The sequence below is a fragment of the Aethalodelphis obliquidens genome, unplaced genomic scaffold (genome assembly GCF_003676395.1).
Source record: "Aethalodelphis obliquidens isolate GAN/ISIS:26980383/991018 unplaced genomic scaffold, ASM367639v1 scaffold3, whole genome shotgun sequence".
Lineage (NCBI taxonomy): Eukaryota > Metazoa > Chordata > Mammalia > Artiodactyla > Delphinidae > Aethalodelphis > Aethalodelphis obliquidens.
Window position 1 is genome coordinate 11962682 of NW_020837947.1, and position 19851 is coordinate 11982532.

General features: G+C 35.7%; 1 protein-coding gene across 10 annotated transcripts in view; it reads right to left on the reverse strand.

The window, feature by feature from the left end:
- SCAF8 (SR-related CTD associated factor 8) overlaps positions 1–19851 on the reverse strand; it is a 197957-nt gene that overhangs the window by 102296 nt on the left and 75810 nt on the right. For 7 of the 10 annotated variants that reach the window (XM_027082875.1, XM_027082867.1, XM_027082814.1 and 4 more), the window contains one exon: positions 18373–19840. In XM_027082875.1, coding sequence (XP_026938676.1) covers positions 18387–19840 — 1454 coding nt within the window. In that variant the 3' untranslated portion in view covers positions 18373–18386. Of the gene's footprint in view, positions 1–692; positions 704–15869; positions 15872–17719; positions 19841–19851 lie in introns of those variants that run through there. The other 3 variants (XM_027082803.1, XM_027082859.1, XM_027082841.1) reach the window with 2 other exon arrangements.

A 19851-nucleotide genomic window follows, 5' to 3' on the forward strand; every position in this document is an offset into this window, starting at 1 on the left:
AGATAGATTTATTTTCTTCATTTTATGGATAAGGATACTGAGACTTAGGGAGTTAAGTTGCTGAAATAAAAATGCATCTTCTAACTGAAATCTAGCAACAAGTGCCCTTCCTCTATGATTCAGCTGCATCCTGTATATACTTCTGTTACTGCAATTCACACATCATACTGAAATGTAGTTTACCGGCTGTTTCCCACTTAAAAGGTAAACTCCTTGAAGGCAGGGACTGTGTTCTGTCAACTCCTTACCATCATTCTCAGCCACCTGCTACCACCAACTTTTATGTATCAAAGCACTTGAAATATATATACTCTTCAATAAGTATTTGCTGAATTTACTATGAATTTCTCTATTCCAATGATAAACCCATGTGGTAACATGCTTTTTCCAACTCTTACACCTCAAGCATTTTTATTTGAGTTTTAGAATCAAATTTAAATCTTAGCATTAAAAATAAAGGTTTGTAAATAGTTTCAAAGAATCTGGCAAGGAATTTGGAAGTTTAAATGTCTGATCAAAACATGTAACTTTGAGCTGTCTTGTTTTTTCAGACTCAATCAAAAAATCAGATTTCCCATGCTTCTGGAAATTATGTTATAAAAATTTTAGTACTACAACTGAAATCCTACCTTACACAAAAGTTGTGTCATATAATACCATTCACCCTTACATGTTCATCTTAAAGCAGAGCTGAGTCATACTGCTTAAAGTAACTTTAAATAATAAAGCCTTGAGAGTTCCCAATCTTTTCATCTCATTTATCAATGACTTGTTTTTAGCCTTTCATACTTTATTAAATTATATTCACTCTTTATGGGCACACTGCTAGTATCTACGGGGTAAAGTGAGGCCAAGATAACCTTTGGGACCTCCCCCTCCCCAATCAGAAACGGCCAAAAGAAATCTAGGAATTCCTGCCCTCAATCCAAATCCATAGCCCCACGCCCATCCCAAGAATTAATGAAATTCAACTTATAGACAAAACAGGAATAGTCACATGAGAAATGTACTCAAGGCTCTTGTTTAGAAACATTATCAGAGATGGTATCAAATAAAACTCTTAAATACACCAAGCCCTTCTAGTTAAAAAATGATCTCTTTCTTTTCAGAAACGAGTATCACACAGGGCCTCTGCTGTTGTCTTATGAGAAATATAATTTTAAAGAATATGTAACACATCATCAAATTTACCCTTGCCTTAAATTTCCATTTTACTTTTTTTCTTACCATTAAGCCTATTTATAAAAGTAGCTATCCTAGTCCTTAAAAACATCAAAAGTGTGTGTATATATGTGTGTATGTGTGTATATATGTGTGTGTGTATATATATACGTGTATGTGTGTGTATATATATGTGTGTATATATATGTGTATATATGTGTGTGCGTGTATATATGTGTGTGGATATATGGATATATGTGTATAAACATATACATATATATTCCATTTGAACATACGAAAACCCACATTTGTTGGGGAAGAAATGAAGTAGAATCCTATTTCTCAAGTTTTATCATTCCTACAAATCACCTGAGGATCTTTTTAAAATGCAGATACAGACTCAGCAGGTCTGGGATGGAGCCTGGGATTCTGAGTTTCTATCAAGCTGCCAGGTGTGATGCTGAAATTGCTGGTCTAAGGCTTTGTGTAGCTAAGAATTAATTTCTCCAAAACTGTGACTTTTTTTTGACTCTTCTAATTTCTTTTTAATGTTCACTTATTCTTTCCACAAGTTTTTACTGAAGGTATATTATGAGGCAGGCATTTCACTAGGAGCATAAATAAGGTCTGATCTCAGCCCTCAAGGAAGAGAATGGCCACTTTCCTAGGGGGGAGCGGAAAAGGCTAAAGGTGTGGCTCTCGCACTGAGTCCTGGAGATAAAGAGGAGTCCACAGAGTGAAGCAGAGGAGGATCCCATCTCAGGCAGAAGAAACAGCAAGACAGGCAGTAAAGCACTGGAGGAACTGCAGATTACATCAGAACGCTGGACACATGGTGTTTGTGGTAGAGAACAGATAGGTAACTGGGGAAAGGTAAACAGAGTTATTAGATCATGGAGTCCAACATGCCACTGGTGACTTTAGAAAAGCAACTTTAGTGGACTGGTGAGGTCATAGCAGACGACAGTGCACTGAGAATAAAAGGAAGAAGAAATTGAGACAAATGAAAACTCTTTCCAAAGATCTTGCTCTAAAGCAAATAAAGAGACCAGTACCTGGAAAAGGACAAAAAGTCAAGGGCAAGTTTTCATTTTTTTAATAAATGTGAGACACCTGAGCACATTAAACAGGAAAACTTGGGGTCAATGAAGAGAGAAAGTTTAAAAACACAGGAAAGAGATGATACTTGACGAAGTGGTGTCCTAAGTAAAACAGGATGAAGAGAATACCAAGAAATTCGCTTTGGACCTAAGGAGTGACACTTCTTCCTAAGACTAGAGAGTAAGGTTTCTAGTCCCAGCACTTCTGAATTTGGAGGGAGAATTCTTTGTCGCCAGAGGGGTCGGGGTGCTGCCCTATGCACTGTGGGACTTTCAGCAGCACCACTGCCCCTCATACTCACTGAATACCAGTACTAATACCAACCGCAGCCCTGCTGTGACAACCAAAAATGTCTCCAGACTTCGCCAAATGTCCCCTGGGGGAAGGAGGGAGCAAAACCTTCCTGATTCAGAACTACTGGCCTAGAGGCACGGACTAGATCATTTTGATAAAGCTTAGAGGGAGACGGAAACAAAGTGGTTCCCATCTACCAGTTGTACCCTGAGAAAGGAGGAGGGTCCTTTGCTCAAAGTGGGGGAAAAGTATGTATTGCTGTGGGTGAGAAAAAATTTGCAATGATTTTGTGGGGAATGGGAGAGGCACATAAACAGGGAAACAAAATCACCTGGGTATTAGAAATATTTTCTATTCTCCTAGGCCTAAAAAGCAAGTACATTCGCTTTATGGGCTCTCCAGAAAACAGTACACAAAAGGACATGAGCTTGAATAATGCACTGAAAGATCTTTCTCAAAATATTCTTAAATATTTAAGGAAGTGAATCATTCTGAAAAGTGTTTTGACTCTTAGAAGAACCATCTTCTTGTTTACCAGAATAGAGATTTAGGGGTAAAAAGTGAATTGATCTTTTTTTCAGAATATACAATCTTATCAAAATTTTGTAAAGTCTTCATTAGGAAGTCTTCTGTTTTATTTTCACACTCCTATCCATTACAACCAATACTTTGATTTTTATTTTAAGACACAAAAGTAAAACAATCTAATATTTTAAATGATGCATCACCTTTGAAAAACTGTCATGTTAACTTCCATATGCTGGGTATACTCCACATTAATATTTGTGCTCAGTGTAGAGAAAATTTTAATATTTATATCTAGGTCCCCAAATCTTAATTACTGCATACTTACAAAGTGGTCAGAAGATGTTGTAACTAGCTACCTCACTTAAACTTATCTTCTAAAAACAGTCTTTATGACTTGAAAATCTGGTTTATGTTTTAACAACCTAATTTTCTGAAAATGTTGAAAGTATACTTTTCACAGTACACATTAGGCAGTTGCCCTTATACAAGTGAAAACAGGCCAGATGTATGATAATACCTCCAGTGTTTGTCAACATCATTTCCAAGGAAAGTAATCTGCAAAGAAATTTATCTCACTTAAAAATCTCCCCAAAATATGTATTTAAAAGATATGGAACTTTGTCCCAGAAATTTTTCTCTTTTCCTTTTCCTGGATCCATAAACTTATTGTAGCACTTTCATGCGCAGCTAAGAGAACTGCAAATCTCCCTCAAGAGACTTCAGCTCAACACAAATATCTAGCACATTAAAATATGCTCAAACAATAATTCCAGATATAATAGGCAAAGATTCTCATCTGCTAAAATAAACCTCAGCATAAGCATATGTTCAGAAGTATGACTTTTTTCAGCTAGAGAGAAGCCACGGTGGTGGTTATAATCTCACTATGGTTATTAGTCTCACTGCCTAAACAGAACTCCTCTGGGCTCCACAACCATCTGAAGTTGGTCTCAATACTGAATGATAAGCACTTTGGATATGTTACCACTTCTCTTTCAAAGAAAGAAAATTCAAGTTGGGTTCGTTTTCTGATCTGCTACATGTACTGATCAAAGGACAAAAAATTAAGCTGAAATTCCATATTCTAAAGACCAATGTGAACAACATCTTTCAACTGCATTTCTAATTTGCAACATGATCTGCACACTTGAGGCCTCTATAAGATGAGCTCTGATAACGGGCATTATATCATCAGGAAAAGCCCATGCACTTCACCCAAAACTGACTACAAAATGGTGCGTAGGCCATTTTTCTCTCTTACCAAGTGAGAAAGAATTTACTGAAGGCAAACATATTCGTACAGCAATCAGGGTTATTTCTAAAGCTGTTAGGTTATGTCTTTATTCCTCCCAAAGGAAATGAAAAGTGCACATGATTTGGAAACATGTTAAAAGGTATAAGAATGAAAGAAAAAAAAAAGGTATAAGAATTGAGAAAGGGAATGTTAAGTGTAGTTAAAGAACAACCTAGATATAAATAATTCAATTATGCTTAAAAAAAATCTAAGGATTTCAATACCTGGCCCACATTTTAAGCTACTGATTAAAAAAAAAAACTCTCGTTGTCTATTTACTGTTGCAAGTTACTACTAAAATCAAATTCCTTCAAAACCAGCATTAAGCAAATAAAATTTCACTAGACACTTCAATCAACAAAGTACTGAGTTCAGTCAAGTTCCAAAGTGGACAAACTTCTGAGACTTATTTTTCTTAATATAAATTGGATCCAATCTCTGAGGGTGCTCAATACTAAAAAGTCAAAAAGGTCATAAGCACTGATTTCCATGATGACTCATAATCTTAAAATATTTTATTCTAACATATTTGGATTACATAAACATGAAACCTTGACATAAAGGTTAACTTTCTCATTTCAAAAAGAAATCTGGGTATATTTAGGTGCTGAACAATGCTCGTCCTTTTCTTAAACGATCTGTATTGGCCTCTCACTGGCTTTATTTTCTGTGGGAAATAATGCAAGTATGCTAGTCCTAATTTTATTCTCTTTTTCTGAGTTCTTTTCAATTTTCCTCCTCCAATGTAATTAAAAAAAAACTGTCCCCTTAATATTTAAAAAAAAGGTTTTAATATCAGAAACAAAAATTAACTGGGTTCAAAGGTCATGCCTTAGCATGTTTCTAATAATTACTTATAACAATTTTATTGACAAGGTTAAAGTAAACCTAAAACAAATGGCAAAGGATGTAATTATTCCATTTAACATCTTCATTAAGGATTCTTTTCCCTAAAAAGTTGAAAATAAGGCCAAAACACAATTGGGGCATTGTGACATCTATAAAATTAAGAGTCAATAAATAATCTTAACTATATTACTATTTTTGTTTTACAATACTTAAAAGAATTCAGGAACAGAACAATTAACTAAATTATGCAAGATGTGACTGCATCTCAAGTGAGGTACAGACAAAACAATATTAACTGTGAATGGTGTTAATCAATGGAAAGTAACATCATGCAATGTCACCTTAAGAACTAAAAAACTATACACTGCAAACTGAGAAGATGCTGGGATAACTGTTTAAGAAAGGCATACGATTTTAAATGGTAAAATGCTTCAGGGCCAGAATGAAGAGGTTTCAGTTCTAATGCTAATAACTGTGACTAGCACTGGCCACCTAGAGAAATGTGGAAAATTCGTGGCTTAGCAAGAGTCCCTGGACAGATTAATGGTACCTGACACAGCTGGACCTGTAAAGTATATACATCTTTTGAGGGGAGAAGGAAAATGCTGGTACACCTTCCATATTTTTGAACCTTGCTCTAGGTAAATATTAGAGTGCTAGCACAAGGCAGCAGATTCCGTTACTGATGGGTATCACAAAGCTAACTTCCCCCAGACTCAGGGTTCTTTCTACTGTGCAAGTTATAGGAGAAACGGCACCCTAAAATATGTGAGTCACTCTCCTGGGGCTTCAAAGATTTTTAATTAAAGATGAAAGCTATAAGCTCAGAAGAATATCAGAAAGTCAGAAGCAAGAACGGTGCTAGGGCCTCAGCACTCCTGTTAACAGAAGTGAAATTCCAGATCATAAAATGCTTAGAGAGCAGAAGGGTGTAGGAACAATCATGTTGGCGCAAAGGCATTGAGAACGTTATTAATTCTCATTTACTACGATAGGTTGTAATACTAAAGAGGGCCCAAGGGTGTACATCAGACTCTCTGTGCAGGACCACCCATGAAGTGTTCTTTCCTGGGTTAAATTCCAAAACCATATAAATGTCTGGGTTTTTTGCTTGTTTATCATCATCCCAAGAGGTCTACTGCTTGGGTTTCAAATATGTACTCTAAATACATGATGAGCCAAACGTACTGTTTTTATTTTTATCAATCCATTCTAGGCAGAATGGCTCAATGAAATCATGTACTTCACTTTGTTTTTGTTTTTCTTGCGGTACACGGGTCTTTCACTGTTGTGGCCTCTCCCATTGCGGAGCACAGGCTCCGGACGTGCAGGCTCACGGGCCCCGCCGCTCCGCGGCATGTGGGATCTTCCTGGACCAGGGCACGAACCCGTGTCCCCTGCATCGGCAGGCAGACTCTCAACCACTGCGCCACCAGGGAAGCCCTGTACTTCACTTTGAATTAATCAGTTTGATAAAAAGGAGTTTAGAATGGTGGTTCATAAATTAGAACATCCAAGAGGACGCCCATAAAACAGCCTTCAAAAAATTTACAAAAAAGTAAAAGAAGAAAGTTTTCTTTTTGGTAGAATACTGAATATGAAACAAGTCAAAAGGCCAAAAAGGGGCACATGCCTGCCCGCTGCTGTATGCCTCTCACTCATCTCACATCTCTGTCTTCTCTCTGAAGTCTTTCTTATTCAGTCTCAATTAACTTCTGGTGTCTTTGAAACCAGCTGGTGCAAAGAAAGAAGCTGAAGAAAATCTACCAAGTGAACCATACGACTGATGCTACTGAGAGCACTGGACAGTAATTTGAGAGAGTACTATTAGGCTATAATAAATCAGAAGATGAATCATAACTCAAAAATCATTTAAAGCTACTTTTTTTGTTAGCCAGCTATCAGAAATATTACTGCTTTAAAAATTAAAGGCAGCTCTCTTGCTCGCTCTTTCTCTGAGAATACATTTAGTACCGAGTACAAATTAATTTCCAGTTGTTGGGGCATTTAAACGAGTCATTTTTCTAATAAAGACTGAGTTGGCCCTGATGAGACTATATCAGCCTTTAAAGATCTAATTCCTAGGAACTACAAGTTTGCTAAGCATGTGTGAGACTCAAAGCAGAGAAAGATATTGATTTTAAGTTGTCTGATTCCTGAGAGAATATTCAAGTACAATCATAAAAAGATCAAAAGAAAATCTACAAAGCTTGCTAAAGGTTGAGAAGGTGCCTGATATATACACATATGCATGTACATATATACATGTATGTGTATAAATTGTATTATAAATTGTATTAGATTATCAGAAACCATTTTGAAATGTTAAATTAAAAATGTAAAGTCAAGAAACAAAAGCAAAGACTACTCACTAACAGAAAAAATATATACCATTAAAAATCAACCTGGCTCAACCACTTCCAGGCAGAAGAGATGCTTTAAGATGCCAAAGTAGATATCTGACAACAAAACACAACAAAAGGCATTAAGTAGTCAAGAGCGACTTTCTTTTTCCACCAGACCATCAACCACTGGAGTTAATGACAATGGACAGAGAGCTGTCTAAACTGCTAAGAACAAAGGGAAAAAGTAGCAAAGTATTCCTCTGGAGAAACTGAGAAAAGCACACCTTGAAAGGACTCAATGACAAATCATAAAATGTCAGCCTTATTCAACTCTCTGGACTTAGACGTCATCCTGATTTCAAGACCTGGTTATACTATTCCTATATGCTCTGAAAATCATTTCCATCTGATGTTTAGTGCTTTAGAAAAGAATCAAGGCCATACCCTCATCTACAACCCTTGGATAGTCAGAATAATCACATAGCTGGAGGCTCATAAGATCCAAAGGCTAGTCAGTGCCTTTATTCTCATAGTTTCTCAGGTGAATCCTCCATTCGAATTTTTCCTTCATCCATAAACATTCCCACATTCCCTACTTTTACTAACAGTTAAATGAAAATGCTGCTGGTGTAAGGGAAATCCTTTTTTGGCCCTTTGAAAATGGATACTAATTTAAGAAGTCACTCTTTGTCTGCCATTAATTAAAATGTACACTACTGAGTTTATCTGCTCAGAGTATAGACATCATGTTAGGAAGAAAACTTTCAACACAGAGCTCAAATTAAAACAAAGTCTTTGAACTGTGGATCTGGAGACAGGTACCGTTTGTACTTACACCTCCCTATTTAAAGCACTCCATCTACAGCATGTGGCAAAGAAAAAGTACAGCTGTAACACAGCTGAAGGGACTGCCAAATCCCAAACTTAGCTCTCTACATCAAGGTAACAATTAAATTTTACATTATCCCCTGAAGAGTCTAGCTATTATTTTTTTTAAAGTTCTGATGAGAAATTAAATTACTGCTTTACATTTGGAAGCACAGGTGACTACAGTTATTGTGGCATTTCATGATTTCCAATGGAACCAAGATCCCTACTGTGTCTTCCTAAACTGGTTGCTATGAATGACTAGATAGTCCAGAATGGACAGTAACTTCACTTCTCTCTCCCAAGTAGATAATGTCTTTTGAGACCTCAAATTTTATTTGACAGACTTAATTTGGGATAAAATAACTCTAAATATGCTTTTCAAATTCTCAGTGTCATATAGGGAGGTCTAATAAAAATTTTTTAAAGCATTTTTCTAAATGATTTGAGTAAGACAATTTTTCCCATACAATGGATTGAGTCGGACACAATTTTTAAAAAGTAATTTGTTTATTTCAGTGATTAACAACTTTTCTTTTCTCCCCCACATGGCTGCATGGCGCAGCTTGTGGGATCCTAGCTCCCCGACCAGGGATCGAGCCCTCACCCTCAACAGTGAAAGCGTGGAGTCCTAACTACTGGACCGCCAGGGAAGTCCCAACAACTTTCTTTTTAGTATGAGTGTACTTATGAGAAAAGTATAAATCTTTTTTTTTCATTTTAATCGAATCATCCTTTTTCAAGTCCCATGGAAAAATCTCTACTCTTAAAACTTGAGTTCCTACTTTGCTGAATAAGAAAATGAGGAATACTGTGTTTTCACCATTAAATTGTTACTATCTGGACATATTTGGACAATTAACAAAAGGAAGGAAGCCGTCTAATTGTTCTTCCTGAAATTAGATCACAGCCATCTCTTTATTACCAGCAAGCCAGGTACGCCAGCAGGCTTGCCACTAGCCTAACAAATCAAACTCCCGTTTAAAGACTGGTACTGAGGACCAGAAACACAAATACAGCTCGAATAACGAAGTAAGCTGTAGAGGTAGAAAAAAACACTTCAGAGCTTTAAAGTTCCAAGAACATATAACTCCATCCCATCCCCTCTCCCTACTCCCTGATGTGAGGTTGTTAATACTCAAATCTGCATAAATTATCCCTTAATTATTTACAATTAATATACAACAGTGATTTGCATGCCCCCAAAGTCTCTATTAGCCACTTTGGACAATTATAACAATAGTGAACACCCAGGTATACTACATGTCAGGCAGTGTTCTAAGTGCTTTGGTGCTCTTCAAATGAAAATCAGGAGAATTCTCCAAATTTCTACAAAAGTTATAGGGGACCTTGTTAAAACACTTATTTAGTAAAGACCTATATTTTTATACAACTTGGATTCAGTCAGCTACAAAGCCAATTTTCACTCAAAGATTTTGCTGGATAATTGTATGAAAAAATAGATATATTAAGGTTATGCTACTAGATAAATAAAAATAGTGAACAAATTGTTAATTTATTTGGTAAATGAAAAACCTATTTCTAACAAACCACTAAAACAGCAAAATGATAGTTATATCACTTGCTTAACAGGAAATTTTAATGAGCAGACAAAACAAATGCTAGTATACTATAAAAAAGAAACAATAGAAATGAAATGGAAAGACACATTGCATATTTTCAGTGTAGCTGTATTTAATGAAGTCCAAAAAACCTTCACTTTTAAAAGTCAGCATGAATTTTTTTAAGTGCAAGAATAATTTTCAGTAAATAGATTCTTTGCTACATAATGCCAATACTTTTGGATTTTCTTTGCCGATTTGTTAGTTGAACTATTACTAAAAAACATAAAAGTATGGGCATTACAAATTCATGTTAAAAGCTAGGCAGTGGCTATCGTATTTAACAATTTGCAATACTTGTATGAAGGTTGTAAATTTGTTTATAACACCCAAAGTAATTTACAAATGGAATTCTATAAAGATGTGTTTCATCACTCTAAAATGTGACTATCTTTCCCCCCTGTATGTGTGTTTTAAACTGTTCCAAGTGTATTTACGTAGATCTTAAATAGTTACAGAATCCAGTCATAGGTTGTTATGAAATGTGTCCTCCAAAAACATATGTTTAAGTCCCAACTTCCAGTACCACAGAATGTGACCTTATTTGGAAACAGGATCATTATAAATATAATTAGTCAAGATGAGGTCATGCTGGAGTAGGGTGTGCCCCTAATCCAATAAAACTGGTGTGCTTTTAAGAAGAAAATTTAGATACAGACAAGCATAGAAGGAAGATGATGTGAAGACACATGATGGAAAACAGCCATGTGATGACACAGGCAGAGACTGAAGTGACATATCTACAAGCCAAGAACAAGGATTGCTGAGAACTTCCAGAAGTTGGGAAGAGGCAAGGAAGGATTCTCCTCTAGAGCCTTCAGAGAGAGAATGGCCCTGCCAACACCTTGATTTCAGACTTCTAGCCTCTAGAACTATGAGAAATTAAGTTTCTGTTGTTCTAAGCCACCCACTTTTTGGTATGTTGTTACAGCAGCTCTATGAAATTAATTATACAGACCATATATTATAATTAGAATCTACCTGCCCAAAAGAGCATTTTTTTAAACTAAGGCATAGCTTTTAAGTCAGCAAACCCAGGGTTCAAAGACCTATGCAAATCAAAGGCTGTGTGACCATGGATTTGAGTTTGCTTATTTGTAAAGAAGGGAAAATGAATCCTACCAAACAGTGTATTTCTGAAGATAAATTATATAGAATGTCAATGACACAGAGGTTAAAAATTTTCTCTGTCCACTCTCAAACCCCTCTCCCTGTAATGAGAATGTATTTTAACATATGGTCAGACACTATTTGGCTAACAATTCAGAAAGTAATATGATAAAAAGAGGACTAATTCAAATATTATTAAATAAATTTTATAAAAAACACTGTCCTAAATGAAGCCCTGATAGCGTTACTACTTAGAAATCTCTAAATCTTTACCCTGGGTATGACCACAGTGCTATGTGGTGTGCTGTTTTTCAGAACCTTCTAAGAAGGTAAATGCTACCCTATGTAAAAAGGCACAACGTAGTTTCAATAACCAGAGAAGGTCAATTCTTAAACAAGTTATCTTTTATACTTTCAAAGGTTATTTATTTAATACAAGTCTTCTGATTTTACTAATATTCTTACTAATGTGTAAACTGACCCAAGTTCAGTAATAAACACAAGACTCATGTCATTAAAAAGCGACTGTTCAAATGCAAGAACTTTTTATTTCATGTAATAATAACATAAGCAAATAATAATTAACTTTGGCAAGATTAGTAGAAATAGAAGTATAACTCACAAATACGATAAGCATGTTCCCCTGATGTGTGGATTAGGCAGTAATATGGCCACAATGTTTAGAATCATCTGTCCAAAGACTTTGGAAAAGGTGATCAAAGGCCAGCACCATGACATGCTGTGGATTAAACCTCATATGAACCTAAGTTTAGTGACTTGAAGAAAGCCTAGAATGAGGTTATATATTCTAATAAAGTAAAATAACTGTAAATTATTCACTACTACCAAAGACAACAGCTAACCTCCAGACTGCTTGAATTCAAGTGGTGAATAACGACTAACATTGAATGCTTACTATGTGTAAAGATAACTTTACATATTTCATTTATTTCAAGCCACGGAATATTCCTAATATATGAGTTTTATACACAAGAAAACTGAGTACTAAATTATGGCTAAATATACAGTGTATAACCGCCACATTTTAGAAAGGAGCTGCCAAAGCCACAAAAGTATAAATGTGGAAGCTACCACTGGCTCTGCTTTACAAGTATTAAAACATTTTAAAGAATAAAAAAGTTTTGAAATTTTATTTAATTCATGGGAAAAGGTGTTTTCAAAAAGAAATCTTATTTAGTATCAATGCAACACAAACCTGCCTCCAAAGTAGCAAGTTATTTAGAAAGTTAACAATATTATGCTATGGTATCACTTTAAGAAAAAAAACATATCCTGAAAGTAGGATCTAAGAAAATGAAGCTGAAGTGAATGTTCAGACACTGGAAAAGACGACAGCCCCAAGTACACCTGTACCAGTGAAAACATAAGTTCAGTGTTGCACTGCACCCTTACCCTATAAGGATAAGTCTGGTATGCATGTTACGTTTTTCCGCACAAATTTATTTGCCTTTTCTAAAGAGAAGAGGAACTAATAGTTGGTGAACCTCTGCCACATGTGCCTGGCACTTTATTAAGTGGTACATGTTAATTTTTTAATCTGACAGGCCTGGGTTTCAATCTTTGCTCAAATATTTACAAGTGGTGAGATCTTAGGATATTAAATCCGTGACTCAGGTTTCTCTTAGTAAGAGATATTAAAGCAACAACTACCTCACAGGACTGTCAATGAGAATTATATTATGCAGGTAATAAAATCATCCCAGTTCTTGTCACACAGTATATGCCTATTAAATATTAGCTAATATTATCATCAATTAAAAAAAAAAAAAAAGCAGCCCTTCAGGCCAGCTTTTAAGAAATGATGCTTCAAGGTGCAGTCTGAAGACATATATTTAGAAATGTTAGTTTTGAAAACCCAAAGGCAATAAAACCTATGCTCTCTTAAAAAGTGTTCCAATATTGTTAGCCTTTCCCTCTGTTCCTCCTGCTTCCTCAGCTGGTCTTTTACAGAAGAGAAAAAACTTATTTCATTGACTCAAGGTACTTAAATGCTGGAAACGACCTCAGAAATCACTACGCAAAGGAGTAGCAAATTGCTTTCACCAGACAAATCCAACTGATAGCCTCTTCCTGGAATGACAGGTCAAAAAGGAGGCTGGGAGGTGCTGTGATGAGAATTCTGAGAAAGGCAGAAAAATAAGATAAAACAGTGACAGCCACCCACAGGCTGAGTGATAGTGGTGGGAGGTGGGAGGACAAACAACACAGGTCAACCAAGTGCTACATTCTGAAGCTGCTGTGCGAGCTTAATACGCTCATTAAACTAACTCATTTAATTCTCATTAAACTCAGGGCTCAAGGTTACAAGTTCCAGGCGCACTCTCTACCACCTACTGGGCTCTGCATAAGCATGCCCTCAGCTTCCTTCACTGCAGGTCAGCCTACTATCCAAAGCACCTCACATTGCTCATACAATATAAAGTTAGCCCATTAGCACCATTCTACCCCTTGATATACTACACATATTTTACAGATTACTTAGAATATTTGTTCTATATCTTGACTAGAACAAGGCAGAGTAATTCTAAGTACATATGAGGTGAACAGCCCCCTGGGGGGGGAAAAAAAAGATCTAAGTAGAGGGGAAGAAAAATGTCTGAGCAAAGCTCATGCCAAAATAAACCACTGACTTGCATTAGTCTTTGATGTGCAACCCACATCTAAGTAGTCCTACTAGTAACATTACTCCTAATCCCTGATAAGCTTAATGCTTGCAGTTTTGGTCCCAAAGGGACCCTTTTTATAATCAAAGCATTTAATTACATGATACATCTAGTAAATTTTTCTTTGAGGTATCCAATAACAAAGTTTCACCTGGGTCAAAAATACTTCCAACAAAACCATCTCATATGCGTCATCCTTCCATCCCTTTCTTGCTATAATAATTCATTTTTAGATTAACACTTGAATTTAAAACATCCGTGATGGACTTCTCTACTTTTTATTCACCCTCCAATACCAATTACCACAATTAACTGTATACTTTATTGAAACACTAAAAATAATTTTGTATCACTATTTTAAAAAAAAACGTAAAAAAATCTCAAGTGTATGGTACATTAAATATTTGCATATTTTAACATATCTAAAGTGGTGATATGTGGAAGGTGTGTGTGTGTGTGTGTTGGTGTATGAACATGAATACCTCCCCAGGAGATTCTGTATTAGTAAGTCTGTGGTGACCATCCCCACCCCATATTTTCAAAAAGCTCCACAGGTGATTCTTCTGTCACACATTTCCTGGCTGAGAACCACAGAGAAAGTGTATTTCATATAGCTTTCAATACACATGCCCTCATTTAAAGTATGCCCCCAAAGAAAACAATTTCTGCCATTAATTTTAAATTCTAGTTCTAGAAAGTTTTGCTGGATCAAGGTATCTTGTTTTTAATCTCCCATTAAAAAGTGTAGCAACCTGACTTTTTTTTTCAGAAGTAGAAAATAAAATTTTTAAAGCCTACAACTTAAGTTAGTTTAAAAGATGGTTCCTATAAAATCACAGCATCATCAATTAAGCAAACATTTATAATTCTCTGGCACACTAATATTTATGATTTCTTACATAATTTTATTTTGCCTATCTTAAAAATGAATATACACTTGCTCTCCTCTTCTTATGTAAAATATTTAAAGAGTAAAATGTTAATGCTTTTTTTCTTTGAAAGAGTTAAAAGCCCTTAAAACATCTTATTAATATAGCACCCAATAATAACGATGAAGGCACATAAGGTACAACAAAATTATTTTTAATCAAATGTTAAATTTTTTTCATTAAATGTTGTGCCCATCTAAAATATATACAATGACAAAAAAAATCAGAATTTTTCTAAATCACTTACTAAGGGAATATACATATATGGAGTATATATATATATATATATATGCACCAAAGAAATACCATATTTCTTTGATCCTAAGACACATTTTACATTTTGACATTTCTGAATTACAAATGTGTCTTATAAATCGCTGGCATGTCATATTGGAAGCATTTAAAAATTTCTGAACGGTGCTTCTTACAATCAATGATACCTTAGATCTGATGAACTAGTGTTTATAAAAAAATACTTTTTCAAATTAAAAGAGGTAACTTTCTTTTTAAATGTAACGAACTGTCCCATTCCCAAAACAACCCCAAATTTGTGAAGAATGGCCAATAAATTTGGTGAAGCAACTAAATTACCAGAACAAAAGCAACTGCTCTGGTAAGAATGTAATCGTTTAAATAATAAACAAATTGTATTAATTAAATATTATATGAAGTCATTTCCAGAGTTTTAAACAAATAGTTTTATACTATTCCATCTTCCAATGCTTTCTAAGTATTCTGCACAGCCTACACATTGAAATAAAATTAAAATAAAGGAACATTCCACCTATGATATGCTGTAGATAAAGACTACCTTGCTTTAAAATAAGTTTCTATCTACAATATAAAATGATCAAAGTACAGTATATGCATTCATGCTAAGAACAGAAGCCAATGTTTAATGAAATGTTTAAACACAAAAAAAATTTAGAAATTAATGTCTATTAACGCTGCAATCTACTAATACCACACTAGGTCCTATCATTCTCTCTCTCTAAAATATCACAAATCAAAACACTATGTGACCTCCTGTCTAATGTAATTACTGCCTGCAGCACTTCAACTGTTTTATTGAAGTATTTAGGTACTCCTTTCATATTTCTAACTGCTAGCATTCTAGCGACAGCAGTACTGTGATCAAAAGCGTCAAAAATGTGATAGGTCTTATGTCAAACTTAGCAAAGTAAGACAATTAACTTTTCTCTCCACCGTTTAAAAGAAAAATAGTGAACGTAAATATCAATTTTGGAAATTCAGTATGAGGATGAATAACATCCTTTCACTCAAACATTACACAATACAAGGATAAAGTGAGCCTAACTACACATAATTATTTTTTAGCTGTTTTAATTAAGCATGTCACACATTTCCAAGATGGGTTTCTAGGAGACAGTACTGACAACTGATTAGGTAACTTCTACCATCAGAATCATCAAACAAGTGCAATACTTGTACACATTTTATTTTCAAGTTTGCACCTGAAGGTCCAAGGGTGATAAAAAAAACTTGGGATCAAAAGTCACTGAAAAGTCTCACTTTCTTTTTTATTGCTACTTAATCCAAGTGAATGTCACTTAATTTTGATAATGATAAATGTAACTAAAGTAGTTTGAGAGAAATCTCAGTTAATGTAATTTCCTTAAGGACAAGGCTAAATCTTTCCAGAATATTAAAACTTTGTACCAATGTCACAGTTTTTCCCATTACCCCAAGGAAATGATCTGAAACCAACTCGAAATTATTGGACTGAATTCAATTACCCTAGAAATAAACACCAAACTCCCCCTCTCATCCACTTTTCCAAAAAAACAAAATAAGTAACGTACTATTTCTATTTCAGAACCTACAAGAAGAAAAGACTTTATTTTTGGCGAGAATCCTTAAAGATCTATAGATCATCAGAGGGAAGCAAAAACCACCCAACGTTCAATGGCTGGCGTACTCCATCATTTCTTCTGGTGTGGGGTGGGGTGGGGGGGCTTGACAAATGTAACTTAAGAATTTTAGGTAAATAGAACCAATGAGGAATTACTGGAATAGGAGACAAAGCAACTGTTCATGGGACCAAATGAAAGCCATCATTAGAAACGGAAAAACACCAATGGTTTTATATATATGTGTATATATGTAAAACCCAAAGGAGAAACAAACAGCAAATAAATGAAAAGCAAAAGCAAAAACATAATAATAATAAATAAAACAGGAAACTTATCCCCAACTTTTCTGCTACTCCGTTTACCTTGGAGGCTAATCTGAACAGCATTATGCAGAGCCTACAAAACACATGACGGACACATTGTTTCTGGTATACAAGTTAATGTTTTAAAATCCACCAACACTACTCTACATTTTGTGCAACTGAGAAATTCACTTCAGGCAAGTGACCAGTAAGTACTTCAGTATAAGCACTATCTATGCAGAATAGCAAATAGTGTGAAACAAAGCAACGCAAGCATTTACGTGGAATTCAGCTTGATGCTAAATCTGGCTTCATGCTTAACTGTATTAAAAGAGAACGGCCAAACTGCCAATGTATTTCTTTACAGTATTTCTTATTTTACCATCATAAAGGCTAAGAGCTGTAACTATGAGCAATGTCAATTAGCCAAATTGCTCTTATTTTCTATCCAGTTTTAAAGAATATTTTATTATCTAAACTACCAACTTCCTATTTTTCTCTGTATGTGCATGAAAATAGACGTACAGAGAAAGAAAACTCTACGTATGACTTATGCAATAAATATACACAGATATTACACACATACTAATGAGACTGCATGATTTTTATATCAAAGTACACGCTTTTTTCAACCACATGGTTCTTTGTTGTTGTTATTACGAGTTAATAGAAAAATTCTGCAACAACTAAGCACATGCTGCTAATGATCCATGGTTTTAAGAATCTGTAGGTTAAAAAAATACAATTCCTAGAACACTGTTATCAAACAAATAAGTTTTATTGGCATCTAAAAACAAAATTCACCCAACATTGAAACGTACTTTAATATTTATGTTGTTTTCTTTTTTTCTTTTTTCTTTTTTACTCACTGCAGTATGAGGAACAAATCACAAACACTTACTTTGGAGAAACAGAGACCATAGTGTAGATTTTACAAAATCACTTTTTAAAATCTCTGTATTGTGCTCCTCAAATATCTAGAGCCAGTCTTTGCATAAAATATCACAGCTTTGTCTATTACCTTAAAATTCTGCAGCAGCCTAAAGATATGGATAAGATATACCACCGTTTGCTATTTTGAAATATATCTATTACCATATCCAACCTAATGGTAGTATCTAAAAAATTCTTTCTTCCATAGGAAGTCTCTGACAAGCTGTTATTCATTTCCTTGAAGTTAAAAGAATCTGGGGCAACATTTATATTTTATCAGAAAAATAAAAAAATGTTTACCTACCATGTTCATATTAAGAACAATGTCTATACAAGTCAGTTGTACAATTATTTTAAGAGAAAGGTGAACATGAACATCAGATTAACTTAATTCTGGCAGACAAAAGTGAACAACTATGGTCCAGTCAGCCATTAATCTATTACAGAGAGATGACAACTTTACAAAATGTATCTTTTACCTACTGAGTGATGATTATGTCCCCTCAGTTTCTGTGCTTTCTACCACTGGTTCACTCTCTATATCAGCAACTGTGTCACTCTTCTCCTTGTTTATTTCACTTGAAGATGTCAGTTTTTCATAAAGTTCAGGATCACTCTGTGCTGGTAAAGGTGGTGGCTGAGCATGTCTCTCGGTATTTTCACCATTAACCTGAGGCACATTATCACCTTTTCGCTGAGAAGTGGCCCCTTCAAAAAAATCAAAAACCCGAGCATGAGGAGGGGGGACCCAAGTGTTTTGAATTCTATCTCGTCCAAAACGACTTCCATTAATTTCTCTGCAGAAATCAAAATCTCTGTCATCCCTATCCCTTTGCCTCTCCCAGGGTCTTCTGCGGTCATCAAAATCTCTGTGAACTTCTTGTCCAAATCCTCTGTTCCAAGGACCACTTCTAGGATCAAACCGATAGTTTCCAGACCGAAATCTACCTCTTTCTTCATGTAAGCCTTTTGGACCACCATAGACAGGCAGAACCCGATGCTCTCTCTCGTCAAAATCTCTATGCCCCCAGGGCTTCTCTTGAGTAAAGCCAAAGTGGTCTCTTCGACCAAGATGATCTATGCCTGGCCTCACAAGATTCTCTCTAATATCTACAGGAGGTCGTCCAAAGTGATCTCTACCGTCTAACGGAGGCCTTCCAGGACCTTCTCTTGGATCTACAGGCCGTCCAACCACATCCCTAACATCCACCGGGGGAGGTCTACTAATGGTTTCCCTGGTTTCTATGGGAGGAAACCGGTAATCTCTATCTCCTTCCTGTTGAATGTTATCATTCCCAAGTGGTATCCTTTTTTCTGGATTAGCAACGTTGTCTACACTTTGTCTTCCAGGAACTAGAAAAGGTCTTTCAGGTGGACTAAAAATATCTCCTGGAGCAAAAGGACCACGGGGTGGTGGATGAAGAGCTGAATCAAGCACCGCTGGGGGAGGGAGTCCCCGCTGAGGTGGAATTCCAGGCTGCATTAAAGGGAATCTTGGTCCAGGTGTCTGTGGTATTAGTCCTGGACGAATGTCTAACATTGGCATTGCAGGCATCCTTTGATTAGAAAGATTTAAAGGGGGTAAATTTTGAGGCCCAGCTGGTGGCTGTGTTCCCAAAAGTCCAGAAGTATTTGGAACACTGGGTGGCTGTACTCCCATAAGTCCAGAATTGTTAGGTATATTTGGGGGTAGCATGCCCAGAAGTCCAGAACTACTTGACACAGTTGGTGGCTGTATTCCCAAAATTCCAGAGTTACTTAGAATATTTGGTGGCTGGGCTCCAATAATCCCAGAACTATTGGAAACATTAGATGGCTGGACTCCAAGAATTTCATTATTACTTGATACATTTGGTCTTTGGACTCCCAGAATTCCAGAATTGTTCGTCACATTTGGCGGCTGTCCTCCTAAAATTGCAGAGCCACCTGAAACATCATTTGGAATCACTAAAATGGAA